Source organism: Hyperoodon ampullatus (genome assembly GCF_949752795.1).
Source record: "Hyperoodon ampullatus genome assembly, chromosome: 19".
Taxonomy (NCBI): Eukaryota; Metazoa; Chordata; class Mammalia; order Artiodactyla; family Ziphiidae; genus Hyperoodon; species Hyperoodon ampullatus.
In genome coordinates, this window is record NC_136932.1 from 5,741,785 (window position 1) to 5,767,734 (window position 25,950).

The following is a 25,950-nucleotide window of genomic DNA, read 5'->3' on the forward strand; positions in this document are numbered from 1 at the left end:
AACTCTGCGCTCCCAATGCAGAGGACCCGGGTTCGATCCCTGTTCGGGGAGTTAAGATCCCACATGCTGCAACTAAGCCTGCGTGCCTCAGTGTAGCCAAAAAAAAATAATTAATTAATTTCAAAAAAAGAAGATATATAGATGGCAAGTCAGCATATGAAAATATTCCAACATCATATGTCATTTAGGAATTGCAAATTAAAACAACAGGATACTACTACACACCTGTTGGAATGACCAAAATCCAGAATGCTGGCGAGGATGTGGAGCAGTAGGAACTCTAATTCATTGCTGGTGAGAATGCGAATTGGTACAGCCATCGCGGAAGGTCTTCTGGCAGTTTATTCCAGAACATACTCTTACCATATGGTCCATCGGTCATGCTCCTTGATGTTTACCCAAATGAGTCCAAAACTTATGTGCTCACAAAAACCTGCACAAGGATGTTTATATCAGCGTTATTCATAATTGCTAAAACTTGGAAGCATCCCAGATGTCCTTCAGGAGGTGAATGGATAAACAAACTGTGTGGTACATCCAGACAGTGGAATGTTATTCAGTGCTAAAAAGAAATGAGCTATCAAGCCATGAAAAGACATGGAGGAAACTTAAATGTATATTACCAAGTGAAAGAAGCCAATCAGAAAAGGGTACTGTAAGATTCCAACTATACAACATTCTGGAAAAGGCAAAACTATGGAGACATTAAAACGCTCAGTGGTTGCCAGGGGTTCAGGGGTGGGGGGCAGGGAGGGATGAATAGATACAGCATAAGAGATTCTTAGGACAGTGAAACGATTCTATATGATACGTCATTGGTGGAGAGTTGTCGTTAGACATTTGTCCAAACCCATGGAACGTACAACACCAAGAGTGAACCCTAATGTAAACTGTGGATTTCAGGTGATAACGAGGTGTCAGTGTAGGTTCATCAATTGTGACAAATGTATCAGTGCAGGGTACAGGTAGTGGGGGACTCTGTGTGTTGGGGGGGACAGGGGTTTTAGGGGGACTCTGTACTTTCTGCTCAGTTTTGCTGTGAACCTAAAACTGCTCTAAGAAATAAAGTTTATTAATTTAAAAGGTTGTCAAAACAAAACAGAAGAATAATGTGCGACAGAGGCCATATGGGGCTTACAAAGCCTAAAGTATTTTTTTTAATCTGGCCTTTTACAGAAAAGATTTACCGAGCCCTGGACTATATCACAGTGCGACTAGGAGATGAGTGCCTAGTTTCTCTCTGGTGTCATGCTCAGTCCTCTGGTTCTCCTGGTCCTCAGTGTCTCTCATGGCAAAGTTGTTCTCATGAATTTATTTCTGTTTCACTTGCAGGTATATGAGTGACCTAAAGCTGCAGATTAAAAAGGAAAGAGAGCAGTGCCAACTGCAAACAGGGCAAGGATGCCAATTCCTCCTCCCCCTCCACCACCCCCCGGTCCTCCTCCACCTCCCACTTCTAATCAGGTAGGTAGTCCATCCACCTGGCTATCTCAAGACCTGAATGGATACTTAGGGCTTCCTGGTATAAGACATAGTGTACTCAAAGACATGTGGTGTAGGAAGATGGAGAATAGATAAGTAAAGTCTGTCTTCCTCAGTTCGTTCTGATTCCTGAGAAGTCCTCTTAGGACCATAATGGCTTGTCTTGGTTTTTTTTATCCTGGTTCAGTCTAAATGGAGATTTGGGCAGGTGGCATCAGAGTCGGAACTAGTGTGTCTTCCCTAAAACTATTGTAGTATAAAGGTCAATGTGTCCTTTCCCTGCATCTTTGAGAAAAGGGATGGCAATTCCTAGTTGTTGTTTCTTGCTGCCATTTCATTTCCTTCTCTTCTTCTCCAAATCAGTTCACTTTAAAGTCAAGTCCATCAGGTCTAAATGCCCCCGTGCCCCATATCAAGAAAGAAAGGAGTTAATGGAATTAGGAAGAAGACTAAAGGTTCAGTAATGGGAAGGAAAAAAAAAAAAGCAGTGTGGCTTCTGAACCAAGGAGACAGCCACTTTTACTATATCTGAGTTGTGATACCTGGAGTCACATGAGAAAGAAGGAAGCAACCTGGGTGATTCATCTCGTGTGTGTGTGTGTGTTGGGTGTGTTGGGTGTGTTGGGTGTTTAACAGATGAGAAATTGTGCCCTAAAAGAGGAAAGGTGACTTAACCTAGCTAATTTGTTTCAGAACTAGGACTAGAGTTCAGGTCTGCCAACTTCTGGTTTTTTTCCTATAATTTTGGGGGTGTGGTGGGAGCTGAGGCTGGAGGTGTAGGTGGCGGGTTTGGAGTTTTCTCTTGGTTGTGATGGGGAGATGCTGAAGTCTCTTCAGCCGCAGGAGGAACCTGCTTGGGTTTATATTAGGAAAGTTACTCTTCACAGTGTGGACGGTAGGTTGGGAGTTGAGACTACAGACAGGGAGGTTGAGACTGGAGACAGAAGCCGGTGACAATTGAAAATGAGAGTCTGGACTAAAGCAGTGAGGATGGAGAGTGGAGACAAGAGACAATGACAAAGTAAAATCTTAAGAGTCTGATGACAGATGGAAGAGTGAAGAACAGGAAGGAGATTGGAATGACTCTAGTTGGGGGATTGATTGAATGCTGGTGCTATTTACAAGAGAAACAGGTTTGTGGGGGAGGATATGAGCTCAATTTTGGACACGCTTAGTGATATTTTTCTCTTTACAAAAGTAATATGTTCAAGAAATTTATGAACTGTGGTTAAGCAAAAAGGAGCAGTTACCCATAATCCAACCATTCATAACAGTTTTGTGTCTAGCCTTCCCCTCCCTCCTTCCTCCTTTTGTGTCTGTCTGCCTTTTAAAAAATAATTTATTTATTAATTTATTTATTTTTGGCTGCATTGGGTCTTTGTTGCTGCACACGGGCTTTCTCTAGTTGCAGTGAGTGGGGGCTACTCTTCGTTGCGGTGCGCGGCTTCTCATTTTGGTGGCTTCTCTTGTGGAGCATGGGCTCTAGGCACGTGGGCTTCAGTAGTTGTGGCGCGTGGGCTCAGTAGTTGTGGTTCGCGGGCTCTAGAACGCAGGCTCAGTAGCGTGGCGCATGGGCTTAGTTGCTCCGCGGCATGTGGGATCTTCCCAGACCAGGACTCGAACCTGTGACCCCTGCATTGGCAGGCAGATTCCTGACCACTGCGTCACCAGGGAAGCCCGTCTACCTTTTTTTTTTTAAAAAAGGCTGTGCTTTATATACATACTGATTCCTGATCGGCTCTTCTTCCTCATTAATACATCATGAATGGCTTGTCATGTCATTAAACGTTTAGTGATATCATTAAAAACTTTTTTACTGCACTAAAAATCCAGAAAAAACTAGAGAACACCAATAAACATAGAAAATGTTAATCTGTAATTAACCTTTGTTAACATTTTGTATGTTTATTGTAGGTAAACTAGAAAATACAGATAAACATAAATAATTATTACCCCAGATTAACTTTTGCTAGTATCAGTGTCTATTCTTCTAGAAATTTTCTGTATGTGTGTACCTTTTTTGTCTTCACAATATAAGCTAGCTACTACTTATTGAACTCTTACTATACACCAGGCACTGTGCTAAGCTCTTAAAAAGTGTTATCATTTAATTCTCAAAACTACGCTATGAGATAGGTTCTGTTATGACTCCTGTAGAAAACTGGAATCATGCTGTATGTATTGTTCTATAGTATTTTTTGCTTGATTGTGTCAGATATTTATTTCCATGAAAAGATGCTTACTTCTACATCTTTAAGAGCTTAACTGGCATCCCACTGTATGATTATACCGTCGTTGTTCTTTTCGGTTGAACTTTTAGATTACTTCAGCTTCATGCTATTATAAACTCTTTTTTTGCTATTATTATTGTCTTTGTGCACGTCTCCAATTATTTTCTTAAAGTTAATTTCTGGAAGTAGAATTCTTGTGCTAGACTTTTAAAAGGTGTTTCATACATAAATTACTTTCTAGAAAAATCATACCAATCTATCCTACCACAGGTAGTAGAAAAGAGTACCTGTTTTCCTGGATCCTTAAGATCACCATAGGGCAGTTGTTTTTTTTTTTTTTTTTTTCGGCACGCGGGCCTCTCACTGTTGTGGCCTCTCCCGTTGCGGAGCACAGGCTCCGGACGCGCAGGCTCAGCGGCCATGGCTCACGGGCCCAGCCGCTCCGCGGCATGTGGGATCTTCCCAGACCGGGGCACGAACCCGCATCCCCTGCATCGGCAGGCGGACTCTCAACCACTGCGCCACCAGGGAAGCCCCATAGGGCAGTTTTTTATTCTATACGTTGTTTTGAACATCTTCAGTGTGCCAGGCACTGTACAGGCAGTGGTCCTTGCCTTCACAAAGGTAGCAGTCTCTTTGTAATTTTAACCTTTACCAGTATCATAGGTAGATAATTATAGTTTTACACTACATTTTTTTTTATTATAGTTGATTTTTTTTCATATTTGTTGGCTCTTTTGACTTCTTTTTCGTGGTATGCGGGCCTCTCACTGTTGTGGCCTCTCCTGTTGCGGAGCACAGGCTCCAGACGCACAGGCTCAGCGGCCATGGCTCACGGGTCCAGCCGCTTCACGTTATGTGGGATCTTCCCGGACCGGGGCACGAACCCGTGTCCCCTGCATCGGCAGGCGGACTCTCAACCACTGAGCCACCAGGGAAGCCCTCTTTTGACTTCTTTTATGCAGTGTTGTTCATATCTTTTCCTTATTATCCCACTGATTGCTAAGTCATCTTTATATGTTAATGCTCTATAGATTTAGGCCACTACCTTTCTTTCTATCATATGTTACATTTGTCACTGACAGTTTTTCTTCCAGTGTGTCATCTGCTTATTTACTCATATTCCTAAGTAAATAAGTTGTAATAAGCAAATCTGTCGATCTTTTCCTGTATTTTGGTTGTCTTGATTAGCAAGTCCTTCCCATTTCCTATATTTTTGCATATAGTACTTCTGTGGTTTTATTTTTTTACACTTAAATTTTATAATTCAGCTAGAATTTATTTGAGAGTAAAGTGCTAAGGTAGGTATTTAACTTTATCATTTTTTTCTAAAAATTAACCACTTGTCGGACTTCCCTGGCGGTCCAGTGGTTAAGATTCCACGCTTCCGCTGCAGGCGTGTGTGTGTGATCCCTAGTTGGGGAACTAAGATCCTACGTGCCGCCCGGCATGGCCCAAAACATTAACCACTTGTTATTAACACCTTGTATTTAATAATCTATCCTTTCTGCACTGAAGAAATATGCTTTTATTATTTCTATATAGACCTGGGCCTGCTTTATGGATTTTCTGTTTTGTTCCATTTATCTAGCTGTCTGTCCCTATGCTCCTGTTGTTGTTGGTCATAGGAATATTTCAGGATTTAAATAAGATAATGAAAGTAATGTGCTTATTATTAGCACAACGCCTGGGATATAGTGGGGGCTCAATAAATGTTTGCCTTGGTGGTGATGCTACGAATAAAGTGTCCGACACACAAGCCTAGCACATAGGTGCTCAGTAAGTATTGGTGCAGGCCTCCTGTCAGAAGCTTCTGAACAGGAGGAAGACCTATACCCTTCACAGAAGGTACAGCATGAGAGAAAGGTCTAAGGAGGAGGATAATGGACATTGATACTGTCGTTTGGCACATGTATCTTATTAGGTTAGACAGGCATCTCGTGGAATCCAGTTTGGCTTAAGGCATTTATCCCGAGCTTGTGATGAAGGGGATATTGAGGGTGAACTTATGTTTCCCTCTTCCTTCAGGCCAACACTGAGCTACCCAAGCTGAGTAGAGATGAGCAGCGGGGTCGAGGTGCTCTCTTACAGGACATCTGCAAAGGGACCAAGCTGAAGAAGGTGACCAACATTAATGATCGGAGTGCTCCCATCCTCGAGAGTGAGTCTGAGCTTCATCTCCTGATGAACCGCTGGGATCCCAGGGTTGACTCGGGGACTAGGCTTGGCTGTCTTTTTTTTTTTTTTTTTTTGCGGTACACGGGACTCTCACTGTTGTGGCCTCTCCTGCCGCGGAGCACAGGCTCCGGACGCGCAGGCCCAGCGGCCATGGCTCACTGGCCCAGCCGCTCCGTGGCATGTGGGATCTTCCCAGACTGGGGCACGAACCCGTGTTCCCTGCATCGGCAGGCGGACTCTCAACCACTGCGCCACCAGGGAAGCCCAGTGGGAGAGTTTTGTCTTGGGATGTTCTTTGGCTGTCTTCTCATCTGTTCATTTGAATACCTTAGAAATTTCCTTTTGACCTTTGAGAAGCATTCTCGGGGTCTTAAGCCTCCCATCTCCTACTATAACTAGTGCTTGTTAGGGCATATCCTTGGCTTTTCTCTGAGAAGACCACCACAGTCCTAAAAGCCTGTAAGCTGAAGCCAACGATGATTTTATAATTGCTACAAGTGTTCATTCTGAAAGGCCTCTGGGGGTTTTCTCACACCTGGGTCCCTGAGCCATTAAGCCCCCTCACCATCTGGGACTTGGAGAGGAAAGCCTCGAGAACTCTGTTGAACAGGTCTTCATCCTGGTTACTGCTCTGCCCTAAATAAAGGAAGACTGGCTCCTCGTTCCTTTTGTTTTCTCTCTTTCATCACAGCACAGAGTTTCATCCCCACACCTACATGAAGCTGTGGAGCAGAGAAGCCCAGCTTTCTATTTCAGTGGAAAGGCAAAAGCAATATCGGTTTGTTTGCAAATTAAAGCCCAGGTAGAGGAGGGGTTTCTCCTCAGGATTGACTTGGTCACCAGCCTCAGAACATATGAAATGAAAATCCTAATGGTGTGCTTTCCAGAACCCAAAGGAAGCAGTGGTGGTTATGGCTCTGGAGCAGCTGCCCTGCAGCCCAAGGGAGGTCTCTTCCAAGGAGGAGTGCCAAAGCTCCGCCCTGTGGGAGCCAAGGACGGCTCAGGTATGTGATAAGTACGTCCTTAGGATATTTCCCAAGCGCGTTCGTTTCTGACTGGTCCCAGGTGGGCCCTCTGGGGTTGAGGAGTGTGGTAGAGATGGGAAGGAGGAGTGGGGGCAGGGCAGGAGTTATAAAGTAGAAGAAAGCAAAAGCTGGGGGTAAATAAGAGTGCATTCAACTTGCATCAGTAGTATTTGTTAATGGGCCCTGAGCCTGAAACCAGGTTAAAACCCAGAATCGTACAGGTATTTGCCCTGCTGCCATGCAGGTTGCACTAAGGAGGCGGGGTGACGTGGAGATACCAGCAACATAGGTCCAGCTCCGTTGACCCAGTGCTGTCTGGTGTATTTGTAGAGAACCTAGCTGGCAAGCCAGCCCTACAAGTCCCCAGTTCTCGAGCTGCTGCCCCAAGGCCTCCGGGGTCTACAGCCAGCGGGCGCCCTCAGGATGATACAGACAGCAACCGAGCCTCACTCCCAGAACTGCCCCGGACGCAGAGACCCTCGTTACCGGACCTCTCTCGGCCTAATACCACCAGCAGTACAGGCATGAAGCACAGCTCCTCCGCCCCGCCTCCGCCTCCCCCGGGGCGGCGTGCCAACGCCCCCCCTACGCCTCTGCCTGTGCACAGCAGCAAAGCCGCAGCCTACAACAGAGAGAAGCCCCTGCCACCCACACCTGGACAGAGGCTTCACCTTGGTCGAGAGGGACCTCCCGCTCCACCCCCAGTCAAGCCGCCTCCTTCCCCTGTGAATGTCAGAACAGGACCAGGCGGCCAGTCTCCAGCTCCTCCGCCGCCGCCTTACCGCCAGCCTCCCGGGGTCCCCAATGGACCCTCCAGTCCCACTAACGAGTCAGCCCCTGAGCTGCCACAGAGACACAATTCTTTGCATAGGAAGACACCAGGGCCTGTTAGAGGCCTAGCGCCTCCTCCACCCACCTCAGCCTCCCCTTCTTTACAGAGTAATAGGCCACCTCCCCCAGCCCGAGACCCTCCCAGTCGGGGAGCAGGTAAGTGCCTGGAAGCACCTGATTTTTCCTACCATACTGAGACTGAGTTTATCCTTCCTATTCACCCTTTTCCCCAAAGCTGTCCTTCAGTGATTGAAGTGAATACTCATTCAACAGGTTTATTGAATGCCTTTTTACGTGTCAGACTCTGTTGTTAGGAAAACAGCAGTAAATAAAAAAAGACAAAAAATCCTGTTCTCCTGGACAGTTAACAAATTAATTAGTAAAAAAAAAATATATATATATATATATATGTACATAGTATATAGATGCTTTAGAGAAATACAAAGCAGAGAAAGGGAATGGGATATACTGGAGTGGGGATGAGGTAATATTTTAAATTACAGGGGTGAGGGTAGGGGTGGGGTCAGGGAAGGCCTTACTGATAAAGTGACAGTTTGGCAAATACCTGAAGGAAGTGAGGGAGTACGCTACGCAGGCATTGAGGGCAGCAAATGCAAAGACCCTGAGACACTGGGGACAACAAGGAGACCATTGTGGCAAGACCAGGACGCGTGAGGGGAAGAGCGGCAGGACGTGGAGGTCAGAAAGCCAGATGCCACGGGAGGACATTGGAGGACTTGTTAAGACTTTGGGTTTTACTCTGTGTGAGATGGGGAGCCACTGGCGGGGCACGGGGGGTTGGAACACAGAAAAGGCAGCTGGCTGTGTTGTTGAGAACCCACCACAGGAGGACAAAGGGGCCAAAGGAGACCACTTAGGGGGCTAGTGCGACAATCTGAGTAGATGGATAGGAGGATCACAGCAGGTTTGGGGGAAGGTGGGTGTTCAGTTTTGGATGTCAAGTTTGAGATGCCTGTTAGACATCCAAGAGGAAATAACCAATTGTCGATTGACTCTCAGGCTCTGAAGTTCAGGGGAGTGGTCTGGGCTAGAGAGAGAAATTTGAAGGATATTGAGAACCACATGCTGGGGTGAGATCACCTGGGGAGTGAGTATAGAGAAGAGGAGAGGTCCGAGGCCTGAGGCCTTCCTACATGACAGGCGAGAGTGATGAGAGTACTAAGCAGAGAAAACTGAGAAAGGGCCTCTAGTGAGGAAGAAAGGAGGAATGCCAAGAGAGTAGTGGAGAAAGTCCAGGATAGAGTGAGTGAGCAGCTGTGGCCTGTGCTGCAGATGGGTCAGGTAAGTTGAAGACTGAGAATGACATTGGTCTCAGCAACGTGGGAGTCATTGGGGGACCCCCAAACTACCCTTCTAAGTAGTTTCAGTGGAGTGCTGGAGGGAGCGTGAGGGTGAAAGTCTAATTGGGGTGGGTTCAAGCATGCAGGAATAGGAGAGGACTTGATGAAGATAGCGCTAGAGAAACTCTAGGGAGTTTGCTGTAAAGGGGAGTCGGGGGTATAGGGATGTGGAATGGGTGCTGGAGGAGGATGAGAGATTGAGGGTTGGTTCCCCCCACCCCACCCCCCCCAAGACGGGAGATATTTCAGCATCTTTTGTGTGCTGATGGAATGATCCAGTAGAGAGGAGGAAATTGCCTGGATAGTGTCCTTGGGGAGGCAAGAAGGAATGGAACCTGATCCACAGGTCAAGGGTTGGCCTTAGATAAGAACACAGTTCTTTATGGTGATGGGAGGGAAGGCAGAGCATACAGGCAAAGAAGCAACTAGGTAGGTGGGTGCAGTGGTAGGAGCATGTGGAAAGTTTCTTCTAAAATTTTTTTAAAATAAATGTATGTATTTATTTATTTATGGCTGCGTTGGGTCTTTGTTGCTGCGCGCGGGCTTTCTCTAGTTGCATGGAGCGAGGTCTACTCTTCCTTGCGGTGCGCGGGCTTCTCATTGCAGTGGCTTCTCTTGTTGCGGAGCATGGGCTCTAGGCATGTGGGCTTCAGTAGTTGTGGCACACAGGCTCAGTAGTTGTGACTTGCAGGCTCTAGAGCGCAGGCTCAGTAGTTGTGGCGCATGGGCTTAGCTGCTCCGCAGCATGTGGGATCTTCCCGGCCCAGGGCTCGAACTCGTGTCCCCTGCATTGGCAGGCAGATTCTTTAACCACTGTGCCACCAGGGAAGCCCCCTTTTTTTTTTTTTTTTTTTGCTTCTATATTCTGGGTGAAATTGAAAGCAAGGACATAAGCTGTGAATGAGGGTAAGGAAATAGAGGGAGATTTGAGGAGAGAGGAAAAAGGGCACAAAATGGCCATCTGGGCGTGGAGGAGAGAAGTGTGCTAGGATGACCAGCATCACGGAAGGCGCGCTCGAGCTTAGGGGCCACACATTTCAAGTGAGATTCATCAGCTCGATGTGTGTTCAGCTGTGTCTCTGCAGGTACTGAGTTGGAGCGGAGTTGTATTTAACCAGGTTAGCGTTTTTTAGGCGTGTGCGACTGTAATGGAGAGCAGGGCCAGGGAGTTGAGGGCGTGTGTAAGGGAGTGCTTGTAACAAGGGACCATGGTCCTGAACTGGGTAAGGAGGGGATTAAGGAACCTTCAAAAAGGTGGGAGAGGTTGTGTCATCCTACAAAATAGCCTGCCTGAAAGTAGAGAGTGAACGAGGCCATGCTGGGGCCTTCTCAGACCCAGGAATTTTGGCTCCTGTATTCTCTTGTTTCACTGGGCTTTGAGCCGCAGCCTCCACATATGGCTTTTGAACTTTGCTTTTAAACAGTCCCTGCAGGTATAGATGAGATCATCGATTAAGCAGGTATGTCATCAGGAAGCATGTATTAAAGGCCCATAAACTGGTACTGCTGCTTGATTAGGTACAGAGACTTGTATTCTAGGAGCTGGCAGTAGCATCAGGCGGTCACACGGGAGCCTGGTATGTGGCCGACCCTGTAGTTCCCTGGCTTTAGCCATAAGGATGTAGTCCTAACGTGACCTTTGACTCTACAAAGTTTAGGTTAAAAAGAAAAATTTTTTTTTAACTCAGGGATTTTTTAAAATGACCCTTTATCTGAGCAGAGCCCATATCTTTCTGAAGCCAACCAGGAATAGAAGCGGAGAAAAATGTAATTTCTGTGGGTTGAACTGAGTCGTTTTAAATGTCTGCAGACTTCTTGCTTCCCACTTCTCAGTTCTTTTTTTGTGATTTCTTTAGAAAAATGTGAAGTTATGAGCCTTGTTCTTCTGTCTACAGCCATCATCAACTTCGAGGCCTGACATAGGCCTCAGCGTGCTTTCTGTATCAGTAACCAGAGCAGCAGTTCTTAAGAGTGACACTCTGAAAAAAAATTGAGACATTTTAGTCAGAGATCTTTCAAGTATTGGCTCCACTTGTTCTGTGACATTGGGCAGATCACTCTGATTCTCTGAGTTTGTTTCCTCATCCGTAAAATGGTGTTCACAGTACTTTTCAGAGGTGGTTATAAATAAAATAATGTGTAAAAGTGCTTTATAAACTGTGGTGTGCTGACGAATTTAGTGGTTTTATGCAGAGGACTTCTAGGCAGTTTTCATGGACTTATCTCTGTTAATAAATCATATGGTGTGATAACATGGGATAATTTACTTTTGTTTCTTTATGAATTATTTACATTTGAATGAGTATGTAGTCTTTTACCCTCCCCAGGGTGCTCAGAGACCGAAAAGTCCCTTATTATTGGTCCATAAGGTTTGTTTTCTGAATTTTTCCTTTGCAGAGTAAAACACTATTTAAAATATATATATATATATATATATATATATATTTATTTATTTATTTATTTATTTTATTTTGGCTGTTCTGGGTCTTAGTTGCGGCATGAGGGATCTAGTTCCTTGACCAGAGATCAAACCCAGTCCCCCTGCATTGGGAGCACGGAGTCTTAACCACTGGACCACCAGGGAAGTCCCTAAAACACTATTTTTTTAAGGGAATTTTTTTCTTTTTAAAAGAATTGAGGATGGAGTGGGAGGTTGGGTTTAGCAGATGTAAGTGATTATATATAGAATGAATAAACAACAAGGTCCTACTGTATAGCACAGTGAACTATATTCAATATCCTATGATAAACCATAATGGAAAACAATATAAAAAAAGAATATGTATAACTGAATCACTTTGCTGTACAGCAGAAAGTAACGCAACATTGTAAATCAACTATACTTCAATTAAAAAAATATAACATCATGCTTTCTTTAATACAGGTTTATCTTGGATTACAGAAGTCAGTCTTCCTACCCCAGGGTTTCTTTTGCACACTGCTTGTTTCTTGGGGTCCTTGGGTTCTGGCTCTGTCACTTGAAAGTCTTAAAACTGGATGTGACAAAGAGCTCAGAAACTTCTTAGAGATGGCAGAATCTGGTCAGGATGACCGGCCCTGAGGGAGGGTGCTGAGGGAGCCCAGCAGGTAGCTCTTGGTCCTGCTCCGGTTTGCCCATCCAGGGTGGCCCTCATCACTGCCTCCCGCTCAGAGTCTAGCTGGTGTCCTTTTGAGCCTGACCGACCCTCTACCTTACTCTCCCTGGTCCCGCCCTCGCAGTAGATGCAGACTCTCAGGGCCCTGAGAAATCTGAGTTTTAGGGAAATATTTTGAGGATGACCTGAAAGAGCTTCGATTTGGGCAGATTTGGAGTGAAAACAGGGTTCAGGGATCTGCTGGGAGGAGTTAAGGAGATTTCTCTTTAATTATGATCTCTAATGGCCCCGTCCATACTTATACACACCTTGGAGAGTGAGGGAGAGTTGACATTCTGAGTGTGTTTTATGGGAAGCTAAAACTAACATTTACTGGGCCTATGGTGCCAGACTTCTTGTCTCTAAGCATCATCCCAGGGACTTCCCTGGTAGTCCAGCGGTTAAGACTCCACGCTCCCAGTGCAGGGGGCTCAGATTCTATCCCTGGTCAGGGAACTAGATCCCTCATGGCACAACTAAGAGTCTGCATGCCACAACCATAAGATCCCACACGCCACAGCGAAGATCCCTTGTGCTGCAACTAAAGACCCGGTGCAGCCAAATAAATATTTAATAAAAACAAAACCAAAACAAAATCATCCCATTACTGTTTCATTCTTAACTATGGTTACTCTATAGAAATTCTGACAGTAATTCAGGAGGAATGATATATACTCTTATTACTAAGACAGTGTTGTCTGTTAAGCCGAGTAGTCTCCATGTACTGTTTGGTAACATGGCCCAGGTACCAAAAGACACATTGCCATCTCACTGGGTTATACATTTGTTCGGGAGATATTTAATACTTGAGGTTGTTGTGAAAAGCATTGTGTAGCAGTTTTCTTACTATGGAAGAGCAGACGTATGCTGGGTCTGTTAGATCTGTGACCTTAGACAAATAGCCTGAGTCCCAGTTTCCTCATTTGTGAAATGGGGATAATGCCTCATACTTGTGCAGGGGTGGCTACAAGAATTTTTAAAGATTTAATACATATAAAGTGCCCGGGACAGTGCCTGGAACATGATGGATATCAAATAAATGGTAGCTGCTAGTATTCTTAGTGCAAAGCATAGAAATAATCTAACTTAAACACATTCGAACCTATTCCAGTGATGTCCAGCATGCTTTTTTGTTTTTGGTTTTTTTTTTTTTTTTGCACGGTACGCGGGCCTCTCACTGTTGTGGCCTCTCCCGTTGCGGAGCACAGGCTCCGGGTGCGCGGCCTCAGCGGCCATGGCTCACGGGCCCAGCCACTCCACGGCATGTGGGATCCTCCCCGCCATACCCGTGGTCCCCTGCATCGGCAGGCGGACTCTCAACCACTGCGCCACCAGGGAAGCCCCAGCATGCTTTTTATTTATTTATTTTTATTTATTGGCTGCATTGGGTCTTCATTGCTGCACGCAGGCTTTCTCTTAGTTGCGGCGAGCGGCGGCTACTCTTCATTGCGGTGCTCAGGCTTTTCATTGCAGTGGCTTCTCTTGTTGTGGAGCACAGGCTCTAGGCCTGCGGACTTCAGTAGTTGTGGCACGTGAGCTCAGTAGTTGTGGCTCGCGGGCTCTAGAGCACAGGCTCAGTAGTTGTGGCACACGGGCTTAGTTGCTCCGCGGCATGTGGTATCTTCCTGGACCAGGGCTCGAACCCATGTCCCCTGCATTGACAGGTGGATTCTTAACCACTACGCCACCAGGGAAGTCCCCCAACGTGCTTTTTTTTAAAAATTTATTTATTTTTGGCTGCATTGGGTCTTTGTTGCTGCGCGTGGGCTTTCTCTAGTTGTGGCAAGTGGGGGCTACTCTTCGTTGTGGTGCACGGGCTTCTTATTGCGGTGGCTTCTCTTGTTGCAGAGCACAGGCTCTAGGCACGTGGGCTCCGTAGTTGTGGCTCGTGGGCTCTAGAGCGCAGACTCATAGTTGTGGCACCCGGGCTTAGTTGCTCCGCGGCATGTGGGATCTCTCCCTGGACCAGGGCTCGAACCTGTGTCCCCTGCATTGGCAGGCAGATTCTTAACCACTGCGCCACCAAGGAATTCCTCCCAGCATGCTTTTGACATTACCTTATGCTTGGTGGCAAATTTTGTCTTTTAAGGGTGAATTTGATTTTCGAAAATGGCCAGAAATCAGAGTCAGACGTAGGTATGAATTTTTTTGGTGGTGATGCAACCTCAGAAATGAGAAGTGACCATCATATGATAATATTTATGGATCTGTCTGACAACCTGGGTTTGGAGGCAATTCCAAAAGAGGTGTTCCCGATTTTTTTTGAGCAATGAGCCTATCATTGGAAATATGTAACTTCTGCAGATGAAATTATTATACATAATTTGAAAATCACTCATTTTAGTCTGTACTACTAAGTGTTAGAATAAGTGACATAACCTGTAAATGCTGTGGGAGAGCAAAGGAGGGAATCAGATTAGAGTGGATTGCTTTGGAAAAGCCTTGAGAAGATGGGGCTTGAGTTGAACCTTAAAGAAAAGTAGAATTTGATAGTAAGGGATGAGGGGTGGTATTTCTGAATATTTTGGGGGAGTCACAAGAGCAAAGCAAATGTAATTTGGTTTATTTAGCACGTATTGATTGAAGACCTACCATGTGCTGAGCTTGGGAACTCAGATGAACGGACACTGCTCTGACTTTAAGAAATATACAGTACCCTCGGCAAGAAGCACGTGTAATACAACATAGTAGTGGTAGAGGGAGACAGAGTCGACAGAGGCAGCACAGAAGAGTGGTACCTCATCCAATGTAGGAATCAAGGGAGAAAAGAAGGTGCGGTCAGGCTGACTGATGTGGTAGGGTACTGTGTAAGAAAGGAAGATGATTGGGTGAGACTCAGTCAGTGTGGAAGCTAAGCATTTGAAACTTTACGATATGGGAAATGCAAAGCCCTTGGAAAAGTTTGAGCTGGTATTTTGGGGAGATTAGTGAGTTGGTGGTATGCAGAATGGATTGAAAGGCTAAGAGATTAGAAGCAAGGAAAACATTTGAGAGGCTTTTTTCAGTAGAACAAGATAAAAATGAGAAAGCCCTGACTTAGAATTGTGGAGGAAGGCATGTGAAAGCAGAGAAAAAAAATCATCAAGGATAAGTGGAATTCTTGACTGACTTGTCATGGGAAATGAAAAAGGGTCATAAATCTATTCTGAACTTTGGTATTGAGAAGAATGATGTTGTTAAAGAAATAGGGATGAGGGGAGGGTGAGTATGATATTTAACATGATGCCCAGTGGTTCACAGGGTCTGGTTCTTTGGGAAAGCACCGAGCGCTCTCTTGGCCCATGTCTCTCAAATCCCTCCGTCCCTCACCGTCTCTACGTCCAAACCTAACTGCTTTGAACTTTAATTGCAGCTCCTCCACCCCCGCCACCCATGATCCGAAATGGTGCCAGGGATGCCCCCCCTCCCCCCCCACCGTACCGAATGCATGGGTCAGAACCCCTGAGCCGAGGAAGGCCCCCACCTCCGCCCTCAAGGACGCCAGCTGGGCCCCCCCTGCCGCCTCCACCACCCCTGAGGAATGGCCACAGAGATTCTGTTACCACTGTCCGATCTTTCTTGGGTGAGTAGCTAGCTGTTTTAGCCTCATAGTTCCTGTGGTGACTTCACTAATTCCAGTGGCCGCTGCAGAGTGGGAGTGGTCGCTGGTGTCCTCTGTTCACTGCAGTTCCTCTCCTGACCTTCCCTCAGACTTCTGGGTCCCATCCATGGCCATCCCTTTCCTTAGGCAAATTCTAGGCACGATTCCTTTGGAATAGATGGAAGTAAAATCAGCCGGTGTTTTGCTAACTCTAAAGCCAATCTCTTGCTCCCCAAGGCTCATTATTTGCGGTTAGCTTTTAGGTCAAAGACTGTATCCTCTTCAGGATTATTATTTTTTTTTTTTAATTTTTTGCGGTACGCGGGCCTCTCACTGTTGTGGCCTCTCCCGTTGCGGAGCACAGGCTCCGGACGCGCAGGCTCAGCGGCCATGGCTCACGGGCCCAGCCACTCCGCGGCATGTGGGATCTTCCTAGACCGGGGCACGAACCCGTGTCCCCTGCATCAGCAGGTGGACTCTCAACCACTGCGCCACCAGGGAAGCCCTCTTCAGGATTATTGAGACAGGAATTACGTATCCTCCTAGGAAGAAGAGCTCCTTTCTGGACCTTTGAAAACAAAACAATACTGTGTACACAACTTTTATCTAGTAATCCAAAGCCACTGACTAGTTGTGTTACTTTGAAGAAGTCAGTTCATTTTTTTGGACCTCACTTCCCTTATCTGTGAAACAAGGAGACTGACTAGCTCAAGAGTGTATCGGATTAACTTTTCCACGTTTATAAATGAATCTTAGACCCCACCTAAGAGATTCTAATTCATTAGGTCTGGGATGGAGCACCAAGTAAAGATTGTCCAGCAGGTATTGTTAGACCCTCTGTTGAGGAAGTCTGGAAGGATCTGCACAGTCCCTTTTAGCCTGAACACTGTAGATTCTTTAATGGTTGACCCTTCTCTGGCCCTGCTCTAGTCTGTTCCTGTTAAGTGGACCAGTATTTTTGCTTGGAGGATATGCCCTTTGGAATGTGATCGAGCCACACCCACAGAACATTTGAGCCTTCTTGTAGAGGGGCCATGGAAAGTGGGAGTGGGAGCCATGACATGGCCATCCCGACTGTGTTGCAGAGCTCAGTGAGGGGAGCCTGGGCCAAAAGGGAGTCTTCTGGTCAGATCGTTCCCTAGCTGGTGGCATATAGTCCCATTTTAGATTAATTTCTACCAATCTGTGGATTCAGTTCAGTTGGTTTCCCATGGTGATAGTCTCTAACATGCCTATGTTACCGAAACACAGAACTATATTTCCTTCTCCTGCCGCGCAGACAGCTGGGCTCCTTTCCTGGTATGTGCCTGGTTTGGGGTGGAAGGATTTAAAGAACCAGTTCAAAGGCTCATTCCTTAACGTAAAGAGCCTTTGAACACACTCTGTACGTACGAGGCGCGGAGAGTAATGCTGTTGCTGCCCTCACGAACCTTGCTTTAGAGGGCAAGGCAGGCCCTCATGGTACACCAGGAAGCCCGGGAGACTAGTATGGCGAGGGTCCGAAGTGGCAGAGAGGTGTGGGAGCACGAGGAGGGGTGATGTGAATTAATGTTGTTCCTTTTGCAGATGATTTTGAGTCAAAGTATTCTTTCCATCCAGTAGAAGACTTTCCTGCTCCAGAAGAATATAAACACTTTCAGAGAATATATCCCAGCAAAACAAACCGAGGTGAGAGAAGAGAATCATGGAAGGTCTTCCATAATTGCATAAGCTGTAGAATCGGTGTGTGCTTTTCTTAGCTTAATTTTGCTTCTCCTTGTCTGCATTTTCTTAAAAAGACAACAAAGCCTTGTCCCAGATTTTAAAGGTCAGCTTGAAGAGCCTGTCTGTCTCTCATTTTAGGAATGTTTGGGTTATTCAGAGTCTGGTGGGTGACCTCGCGTATGTGGTTTTTATTTATTTTTTTCAGCTGCCCGTGGAGCCCCACCTCTGCCACCCATTCTCAGGTGAAGCCTGGCTTGGTCCTGTTCCTCAGGAAAAGGATGGACCCTCTCCTCTTCTCAGATGGTCCCTTCCATTCTCCCTGAAACCTGCATGACAGCTCCTAACGTGTTTCTCCAGTGCAACCAACCTCGAGACTCCAAGCGTCCACCCAGCTCACCTCCATCTATGCATCTCGTCTCTGGACTTGGTGACCGGACTCTTTATATTGACAGTAGGGTCTCAAACCCTGCATCCATCCCTCCTCTTGCAAGCCCTGCTGGCCAGATGAGGAAAAAGATTCCATGTCTCCTGCTTTCCTCTGGGGAAAGGTGCCTTGTTGTGATGAATGAACTCATTGTCGGGCCGGGGTGGAGAGTGGTACTCCTACCTTCTCCTACCCACTGTGGGGGGAGCTTGGTGGGTATATTATATTTCATCATTTTAGGAGGCTGGCATGGCCAGGACTTCTGGGGGTGGGCATTTTTAGTGAAATGGGAAAGGAGTTTGCAGAGAAGTGATCTGTTTTAAAGGTCAAGTTTAGAGCATGGGCAAGGAAATGGGTCTGCTTTATTTTTCGGGGTATTTTGGTTTTGCCCTCACCCCACCCCACGCTCATACCCAGAAGTAGGTTGGATATAAACACTAAATACTAATCAGTTGAACTAAACATCTAATAAAAAGAGAGGGTGAAGTAAACTGGGGGTCCTTTTAGAGCTAGTCAGTTCCTCTGCGGCACAGGGACCAGGAGCCATGTGAGCCCTCTGGGGCTCCCTGCTCCGTTTCTTCAGGTGCTGAGGCTGAGGGATGTTTTTCCTCCTCTCACCACCTATCCCCTCAAGAGAAAAGTCCCTTTCATTCATTCATTATGAATTCAGAAACCCCCAAAACCTCTAGTGAGAGATAGGAAGATAGGACCTTGGCCTTGGCCTTAACCTTGACCTTGAGGCTGCCTCAGTCTTCTCTGCTTGGCCCTGAAGGCCACTGGCCCTTGCAGCCCTGTTCAAAAACTTCAACCCCTGATGGGTGCTCCAGGATGACGAAGAAGGGAAGGGTGAAGCACCTTGTGGAAGGGACCAGCTCTGCGGGCTGTGAATGGCTTTAACTGAGGCCCGCTCGTTGTGAAGTTCATAGCCCGTCTAAGTGAGCAGGCTCTTCCTGTTCAACCCCAAGACTGCAGGGGTTAACACAGCAGAGTAGAGAAGGGTGAGGAAGCTTATGGGGGTAGTCAAAGATTCCTCTGCCAAAAGCACAAGGACTTTGGTGCGGTGTGCCTCAGTCCAGTTGATCTTCCCTGGCAGCCAGCAATATATTGTTTCGTCTTCCAGGTCCTAGTTAAAGAGCACAGAGAAAATGGAGGTTCCCAATCTAGGTAGGAACTGAGCTTGGATCATGGTACAGGGACTTCCCCTTCTCCAACAGCATGATGGAGCTCCTGGGCTCCACATCCAGCTGGTTTGGTTTGCTAAAGCTCTTGTCAAGTGCAGAGGCTGCTCAGAGCTTGAAGTGAGAGCAAAGGAGCTTTCATCAGATACATCACAGGCTTAAACTGCCCTAGGGACCTTTCCTATCTGTTGGATCACAGACGAAGGATCTGTACATGGTGCCCAGTGAAACCCAAGTCTTCCCAGTGCTAGGTGAAAGAGCTCTCGACTTGGGTTATTTATCTGGGGTCTGCGATCCTTTGCCATCCCCTGGACCATATTGACTGCTGGGGCAAACCATGATTAGGTCTGTGACCACGCTTTTTCTAATCATTCTTTATTTATCATTCTTATTTTCAAATCTGTTAGCAGTTACCTCCCGGCAGTATCCCCCCAGCATCCTGAAGCCAGTGGAGCTTAGAGGGAGGATGCTAGTGGAGGGAAAAGGAGAAAGTACAAGACTTGATACTGCAGCAGAGTTCCAGGGTAGATGCTGACCCCAGTTACTGAACTTGGACTGTGAAGTCTTCCCATTTATTTTTGAAATGGGAGTTGATGCCTTTTGTACAATGTTATCAAAGCGTATCTCTTTTCCCCTCACTACTCAAACATAGAGCATTGAACTGAGCATCACACGTAAAAGCCAAACCCCAGCTTTTCATTGGGGCCACTGTCTTCCTCCCGTATGACCTGCCCCTCATATTCCCCAGCATTTGGACTGTGTCACGTGGGTATTGACTGTATTTTCATTTTCTTGGCCTCGTGGAAAAAGGCTTGGGGCTAGATCTAGTCAGATGGATTTTCTTCTTCAGAGCATGTTGATGACACAGTACCTATTTAAATGTCTTTGCCTTATACCTTATTTGGTCCCTGTGTTAATAACAGATTTATTATCATGTATATTTACTATTGATGAATGGGAATGTGAGCCTCATAGTTATTGATCTATTTTGTATGCTGTAAAAAGCTTGTAATATAAGTTTGAGGTGGGCTGGCTACAAGAGCACTAAAACTTCTCACCTTTTAAACTGCTCTCTTTATCTGCTTGTGGGAATGTCACCTCTTCAGCGGAAGATTGGGTGGTCTCATGTTGAGGCTGTTGCCCAGTCCCATTAACCCCCTTATCCCTTCCCAGAAGGAAGAGACATTGCCCAACTAGGCGTCAGGAAGCTGTGTTAAAAGCCCTTGTGTGGGTTTGGTTTTATGATGTTTTTCTCGGGTGGGAAAAACTTCATAGTTGTTTCTTACCGCCCTTTCTGGGAAGCAGGCCCGTGGTCTGCAGGCGTTTTAAATGAGCTAGATGCCCCTCCGCCCCTCTCCTCTGGTCCCCAGACCTGGATCGTAGCACTGTGGTGCTCCAGGTGTGGTTTGCTCTATCGTGGGGGTTTCCTCCAGCTGCAGAGGCCCAGCGTTTTCCCAGCTGGGCCTGCAGAGCGAGAGCCCTTAGGGGCTATCCCACCCAACGGACATGAGGCTCCTGTCTCCAGAAATTCGTCCCAGCCCTCCGGACCGGCGGCACAGGCAAGGAGACTAGCCGCTGACCATTGCCCTGGGGGCACCTCCTCACCCCATAGCTTCCCCTCTTGAAACCTAAATTCACCTCCAGGGAGAGGTGAGATAACATTGTAAATAGACTTGCTACAGAGCAACTCAGGGTTGGGGCGTGTTTTAATTCTCCTGATCACTTGAAATAATCTGTAGGCTGAGTGCTTACGGGAGTGGGGGTGAAGTGTGACTCCAGGGTCCTTCCCTTCTGCAAAGCTCTGGGGGTGGAGTAGAGAGCATCTGAGGCCCTTGGACGGCACTACACCGAGCTGTCTGTTCTGGAAACCCAACCTACAATCTACTGCAAATCAGATGCCTCGCATTCCAGTGGTAGTCTTTCTTTCCCTGTTGAATCTCAGTCCCTGGCTGTACGTGGTCAAGGTGGCTTTCTGTGAGCCACCCTAATTTAGGGAATGGGAGGCACTACAACTCTGCCTTCAAGACTCGTCTCTTAAAAGCAAAATGAAGCAAAACCACAACCACCTTCAAAATACATACAAAGAAAAAAGGATAATTTTAACCGAAGGGTTCGATTCCATTCAACTCCACATTCATTGTGCCTTTACTTGTGTTAGATTTCTGTGCTTTCTTCCTCTCTCCCTCTTTGAAGCGATTAAAATCTCCCTTGATAACTGCTGTTTCCTTCTTTCTACTCTCGTCTGACGACTTAGTGGGTTCCCTCTCTAATTGTCTTAAATCGCATTCCACTGGTGGCAGAGGGGCCGAGCCTTCTTTTCTCACGTCTAACCCTTGTCCTTTTCCACGGCGACCAGCATGGGAGCCATCGTCAACACTGAATAAAAGACTAGAGTGACGTGTGTGAAGAGTGTATGTATGTATGTGTGCGTCCATCTTTGTCTGCGTGTGGATTGGTTTCTTTTCTTCTAAAAAATTATTTATTGTATGATTTATTTTGGAGTTGTTTCTGATTACAGTGCTCCCTCTCCCAATTAGCATTGATTTCTTTACCCCCTTCTACAGTGTATAATCCGGTCTCAGGTTGGATTCTTTGGTACATTTCTTTCTTCTGGATGCCGTGCGGTTTAATTAAACCTTGCTTAAAAACAAAAGCAAAAAACCTGAAAACTGTGTAGTCTTGTCTGGAATACCACCACAGGTGGTGGCAGAGAGGGGAGAAAATCTGTTGCCTCCGGTTAGGGTAGTGGTTTGACTCCAGATCCCCTGAGAAAGTAGAAATACTAACTTGGGCAGAAGCATCTGCAGCTTCCTGAGAGTTTTCTCTCCTCCCCTCCTGCTGTGTTTTGAAAATCACAGTTCCAGTTAGCCAGGCTGACTGGGTGATTCTGATAGAGTTGGTCATTATTTATATTTGCCACCTAACTCCCCTTTGCCCATGATTCCAGGGAACTCAGGAGACGCCCTGGCCTTGTGTCCTTTCCTTATATCCCTAGTGCTTCTTTCCACCTGTGTGTGTGGTAGATTCTCACACTGAAGTGTGAAGAAAAGGTGAGGTCAGAACACACAGACTGTGTCTGTTTTTATGTGGGTGTTGCCTTTTTTTCCTCACTGCTTAAGTTGAAATCTTAGCTGGCTTTCTTGAACTTTGACTATAGATGTCAGAATTGAACCAGACACTCTCTGCTTACTGTGGTCAGCTGACATAATCACCACTAAGACTTAATGAGCTTAACCTACACTTTCATCAGTAGCAAAGGTCTTGCAATTATTTCCCGTACTGGTTCATAATAGGTGTGTGTATGAGTCACTCTCACACAGTTTGATATAAAAACCTATGAGGGTGCGGGAGCGAGGGGAAAAAAGGGCCTCCTTTCATTTTCATCCATATTTGCCAGGTTGGCTGAATTCCTGATTCTTTGACCCATCATTGTTATTAATATGATTAATAAACTACCTATTTATTGATTTAATTGTTCCTCCTGTGACTTTGAATAGCCCTCAAATAGAGCTTGCCTAAATGACCCTCAACTTCCTAACCCTGTAAGCTTTCTCTGTCCTGTTGGGATGGTATTGCTAGTCTGTGTTTGTGTGCACGTGCCCGACAATGCACACAAGCATGCGCACAGACACACATAAGGATGCCGGACAGGTTCGTCCTGTGTCATTTCGTTCTTCCCCCATGACACCGTGTATGGATTAGCAAGTGATAAGGACACCAGTTTGCCCACTTTAATTATTACCAAGACATAGCCGCTTATGGTGAATGTGCCTCTTAAGTATTTTCTGGCCCAGCCCAGCCACTAACTGCAACTTACTGCAAGGAAGCTACCTGTCTCTGACTTCCTATTACTCTGCAGACAGAGGTAAGAGAACTAAAATGTCAACCTCTGGATCCTAACCACCCCAGAGGATAACTGTGGGGAAATGCTTCGTCTTTGACATCACTGGAGGCCAGTCTGGATTGTTTTTACACATAATTGAATTCATTCTCCACTCCTAGGTTTAGGGCTGTGAGATTTAAAGGACTGTATGCTGTCTGACCACAAAAAATGTTCAAGCAAAAGATGGATATCCACTTGGCAGGAATGTCCTTTCCATTCATTCAGCAAGCATTGATTGCGTATTTTACTCTGTGCCAGGCACCGACAATATGAAGACGAATAGGACATGGTCTTTGCCTCCAAGGAGCTCAGAGTCTAGCAGAAGACTTCAGGACAGCCACCAAGGGAAACCTTTGTGGGGCATTAAAGGCTTTATGGTGATTAGCCAGGGCAGGAGGATGGTGACTGGCATTCCAGACATAGGAAACAGCAAGGACAAGGCACAGAAGCGAGAAACAGTATGATGGTATGCTCATCATGTTACTGGAGTAGTGAAAAGAGAAAACTTCAATTAGGTAACCTTTTAGAGAACTTGCAATCTGGACATTCTGTGATTCTCTGCCTGCTTCCACAATAGTCACTTATTCTTGTAGGCTTTTCTTGGACCGGTGCTATATTTCCTGGTGAATGCTTTCGTAGGCTCCAGTAATGCACGTTAAGTACTCATGGCTTCCTTTGCCCCCTCTGTCCCACTGTAACTGAGGTAGTTGTTCACCACCATCCCTTAAAAGGTGGCTGGGCACTTGTTACCATTTCTGGTTATGAAGGACAAGTTTTAGGTGCCCAGGTTATAAAAATAAATATGAAGAGTGAAAGTTGCTTCTTTCTAGGTTCTGTTCCCCTGTTAAGAGATCAGAAATACCAGCTGGTAAAAAAGTCTCCATTCTGTGGTAACACTTTCTCCATTCGTGGCAGCCTGCGCTCTTCACTCTTGTAGGTTTCAGCTCCTAGAAAGCCTTCCCCAGATGTGCTCCTTCGCCATCTCTCCCTCTAAAACCTTCACCTGTCTATTCCCCCTCGGTATGTTTAAGTGGTCAGGAGTTGGATCTCCTGTCAGACCCCCTGAGCTTGAATTCCAGTCCTTCCACTTACTGGTCGTGTGACCTTGGTCAGGTTTACTCAGCCTCTCTATTTCAGTCTTCTCATTTGTGAAATGGAAATAATTCCAACTTCATGGGGGTGCCTGTGGGAATTAATCAGGTGATAGAGGTAAAATACCAGAGCTCAGTGCCTGGCACACACACAAGCACTCGATATTGGCTTTTATCTCCTCTATGAATGAACTACAATTAAGTTGATTGTAATATTGTTTCCCTGTTTCTCGGCTTGCTCTATTTCATTTGATATTGAAGGATGACAGATACATGCCTACCATCACCTAGAATTGGGTTTGGGTTTTTAGTGGAACCTGGGTTATTAGCATTGGAAACTGGCCTGTAAATTACTGCTCTAATTTGTATTTTTCATTAAAAGCTCAGATTGCCACTCCATCTGTAGTGGTCTTCTCTGGCCCTGAAATCCTTGTATTTAGCCATAAAAAAAATATTTTTAAATTAAGGGGCCATAAGTCTCTCCACTCCCCACATTGTGTGGATTAATGGGATTAATGATAGGAAGGTGCACAGAATATCGTATTCTTATCTTTAACAAAATAAAAGCAAAGGCCTGGCCCTTTTTCTCACCCTTGAAACACAAATCAGGGAGATACTGTGATGAAGTGCAGTGTATTTATGTATGTATGTAGAACTTTACAAAGAAACATTGCTTTTGGTGTCAGGAAATGGTCCTAGGCCCTTCGAGGCCACCAAAATTCTGTGACCTCTAACTAACCCTCGGCACATTGGCTTTGTGTCTTGCAGTGTTGAGCATTAGATATGTAAAGCGCCTAGCATCATACCTCGCACCTAGAACCGCCCAAATAATGGCAGGTGTCATGTAGTAGCTCTCTGAAAATCTAGCCCATTAGGGTAAGGAAAAAATGGGTACGTGCAGCAGTGAGAAGGGGTATTGAAGGAAGGGCGTGGGAATACCGTCGCGAGCGGCAAAGACTACAGCTCCCGCCGGGCCCCACTCAGTCGGCCCCGGCGCAAGCGCGCGTCTTTCCGCCGAGGCCCCGGATGTAGACTGCCCCTACGGCTCGGTGGGCGTGGCCTCACGGTGGCGCTGAGACCTGAGGCTCTCTTATTGGTTGTGCGCCTTCCCGCTTGATTGGTTGTGAAGGAGGGGGCTGGGGCCAAGGCGTGCGGCGCTCTGGCGATAGCCAATCAGAAACGTGGCCGGGCTTTGGCGGGAGGCGGGAAAGCTGCGGCTGTGCAGATTTGGCGCGAGCGAGTCTGGGCTTTCCGGCTGACGGTGTGGGTTTTGTGCAGGATCCTGTTGTGGGCAGTCCCTTTAGTTGTCTGCGGGAGACGTGAGAAGGCGCCGGCACTGAGGTGACGCAGCACTGTGAAGTGGAAAGGAGAAGAGGCCCGGGTCCTGGGGGGCGGCGGATTTGGGTGAGGGGCTAGGGCGAGGACCGCGGGTTCCGTAAGAGGAGGAGAGCTCAGACCGCGGGAGGGTGAGAAGGTCGGGGTAGGGAAGGGAGACGTGCGCCCTCGGAGTGCTCTGGCAGTTGTGCTGAGTGCGGCAGGAGGGAGACGTTCTCCGAACATCTGGGGCTATGTGGGGCCGAGAGTTGGGTAGAGCGGGGATTGAGTGCGGAGTGAGGGCTTGGGGAAGCCTGTAAATGTGGGAGGCTGCTGGGCTAAGCTGGTATTAACGATGTACCCCGTGCCTGGAGCCAGGGGAGTAGAAGTACTATGGACGCCAATTAAGATCAACTTGTTATTGCACGTCTCGAGTGGTTAAAAATTGGGGCTCTGGAGCCAGAACGCCTGGTCTTATATCCTGCTTTGCTGTGACGTTGGGCCTCTCTGCCTCTTTTTTTATCAGTAAGATAA

General features: G+C 46.6%; 1 protein-coding gene across 1 annotated transcript; it reads left to right on the plus strand.

The window, feature by feature from the left end:
• Positions 1 to 1,401: 1,401 nt before the first annotated feature.
• On the plus strand, positions 1,402 to 17,772 carry WIPF2 (WAS/WASL interacting protein family member 2; the record flags this gene model as incomplete). The annotated part of the gene is made up of 7 exons (XM_079724534.1): positions 1,402 to 1,464; positions 5,742 to 5,874; positions 6,779 to 6,895; positions 7,247 to 7,903; positions 15,595 to 15,804; positions 17,389 to 17,490; positions 17,732 to 17,772. The coding sequence occupies 7 exons, from the start codon at positions 1,402 to 1,404 to the stop codon at positions 17,770 to 17,772; spliced, it is 1,323 nt and encodes a 440-aa protein (XP_079580660.1).
• Positions 17,773 to 25,950: the final 8,178 nt, after the last annotated feature.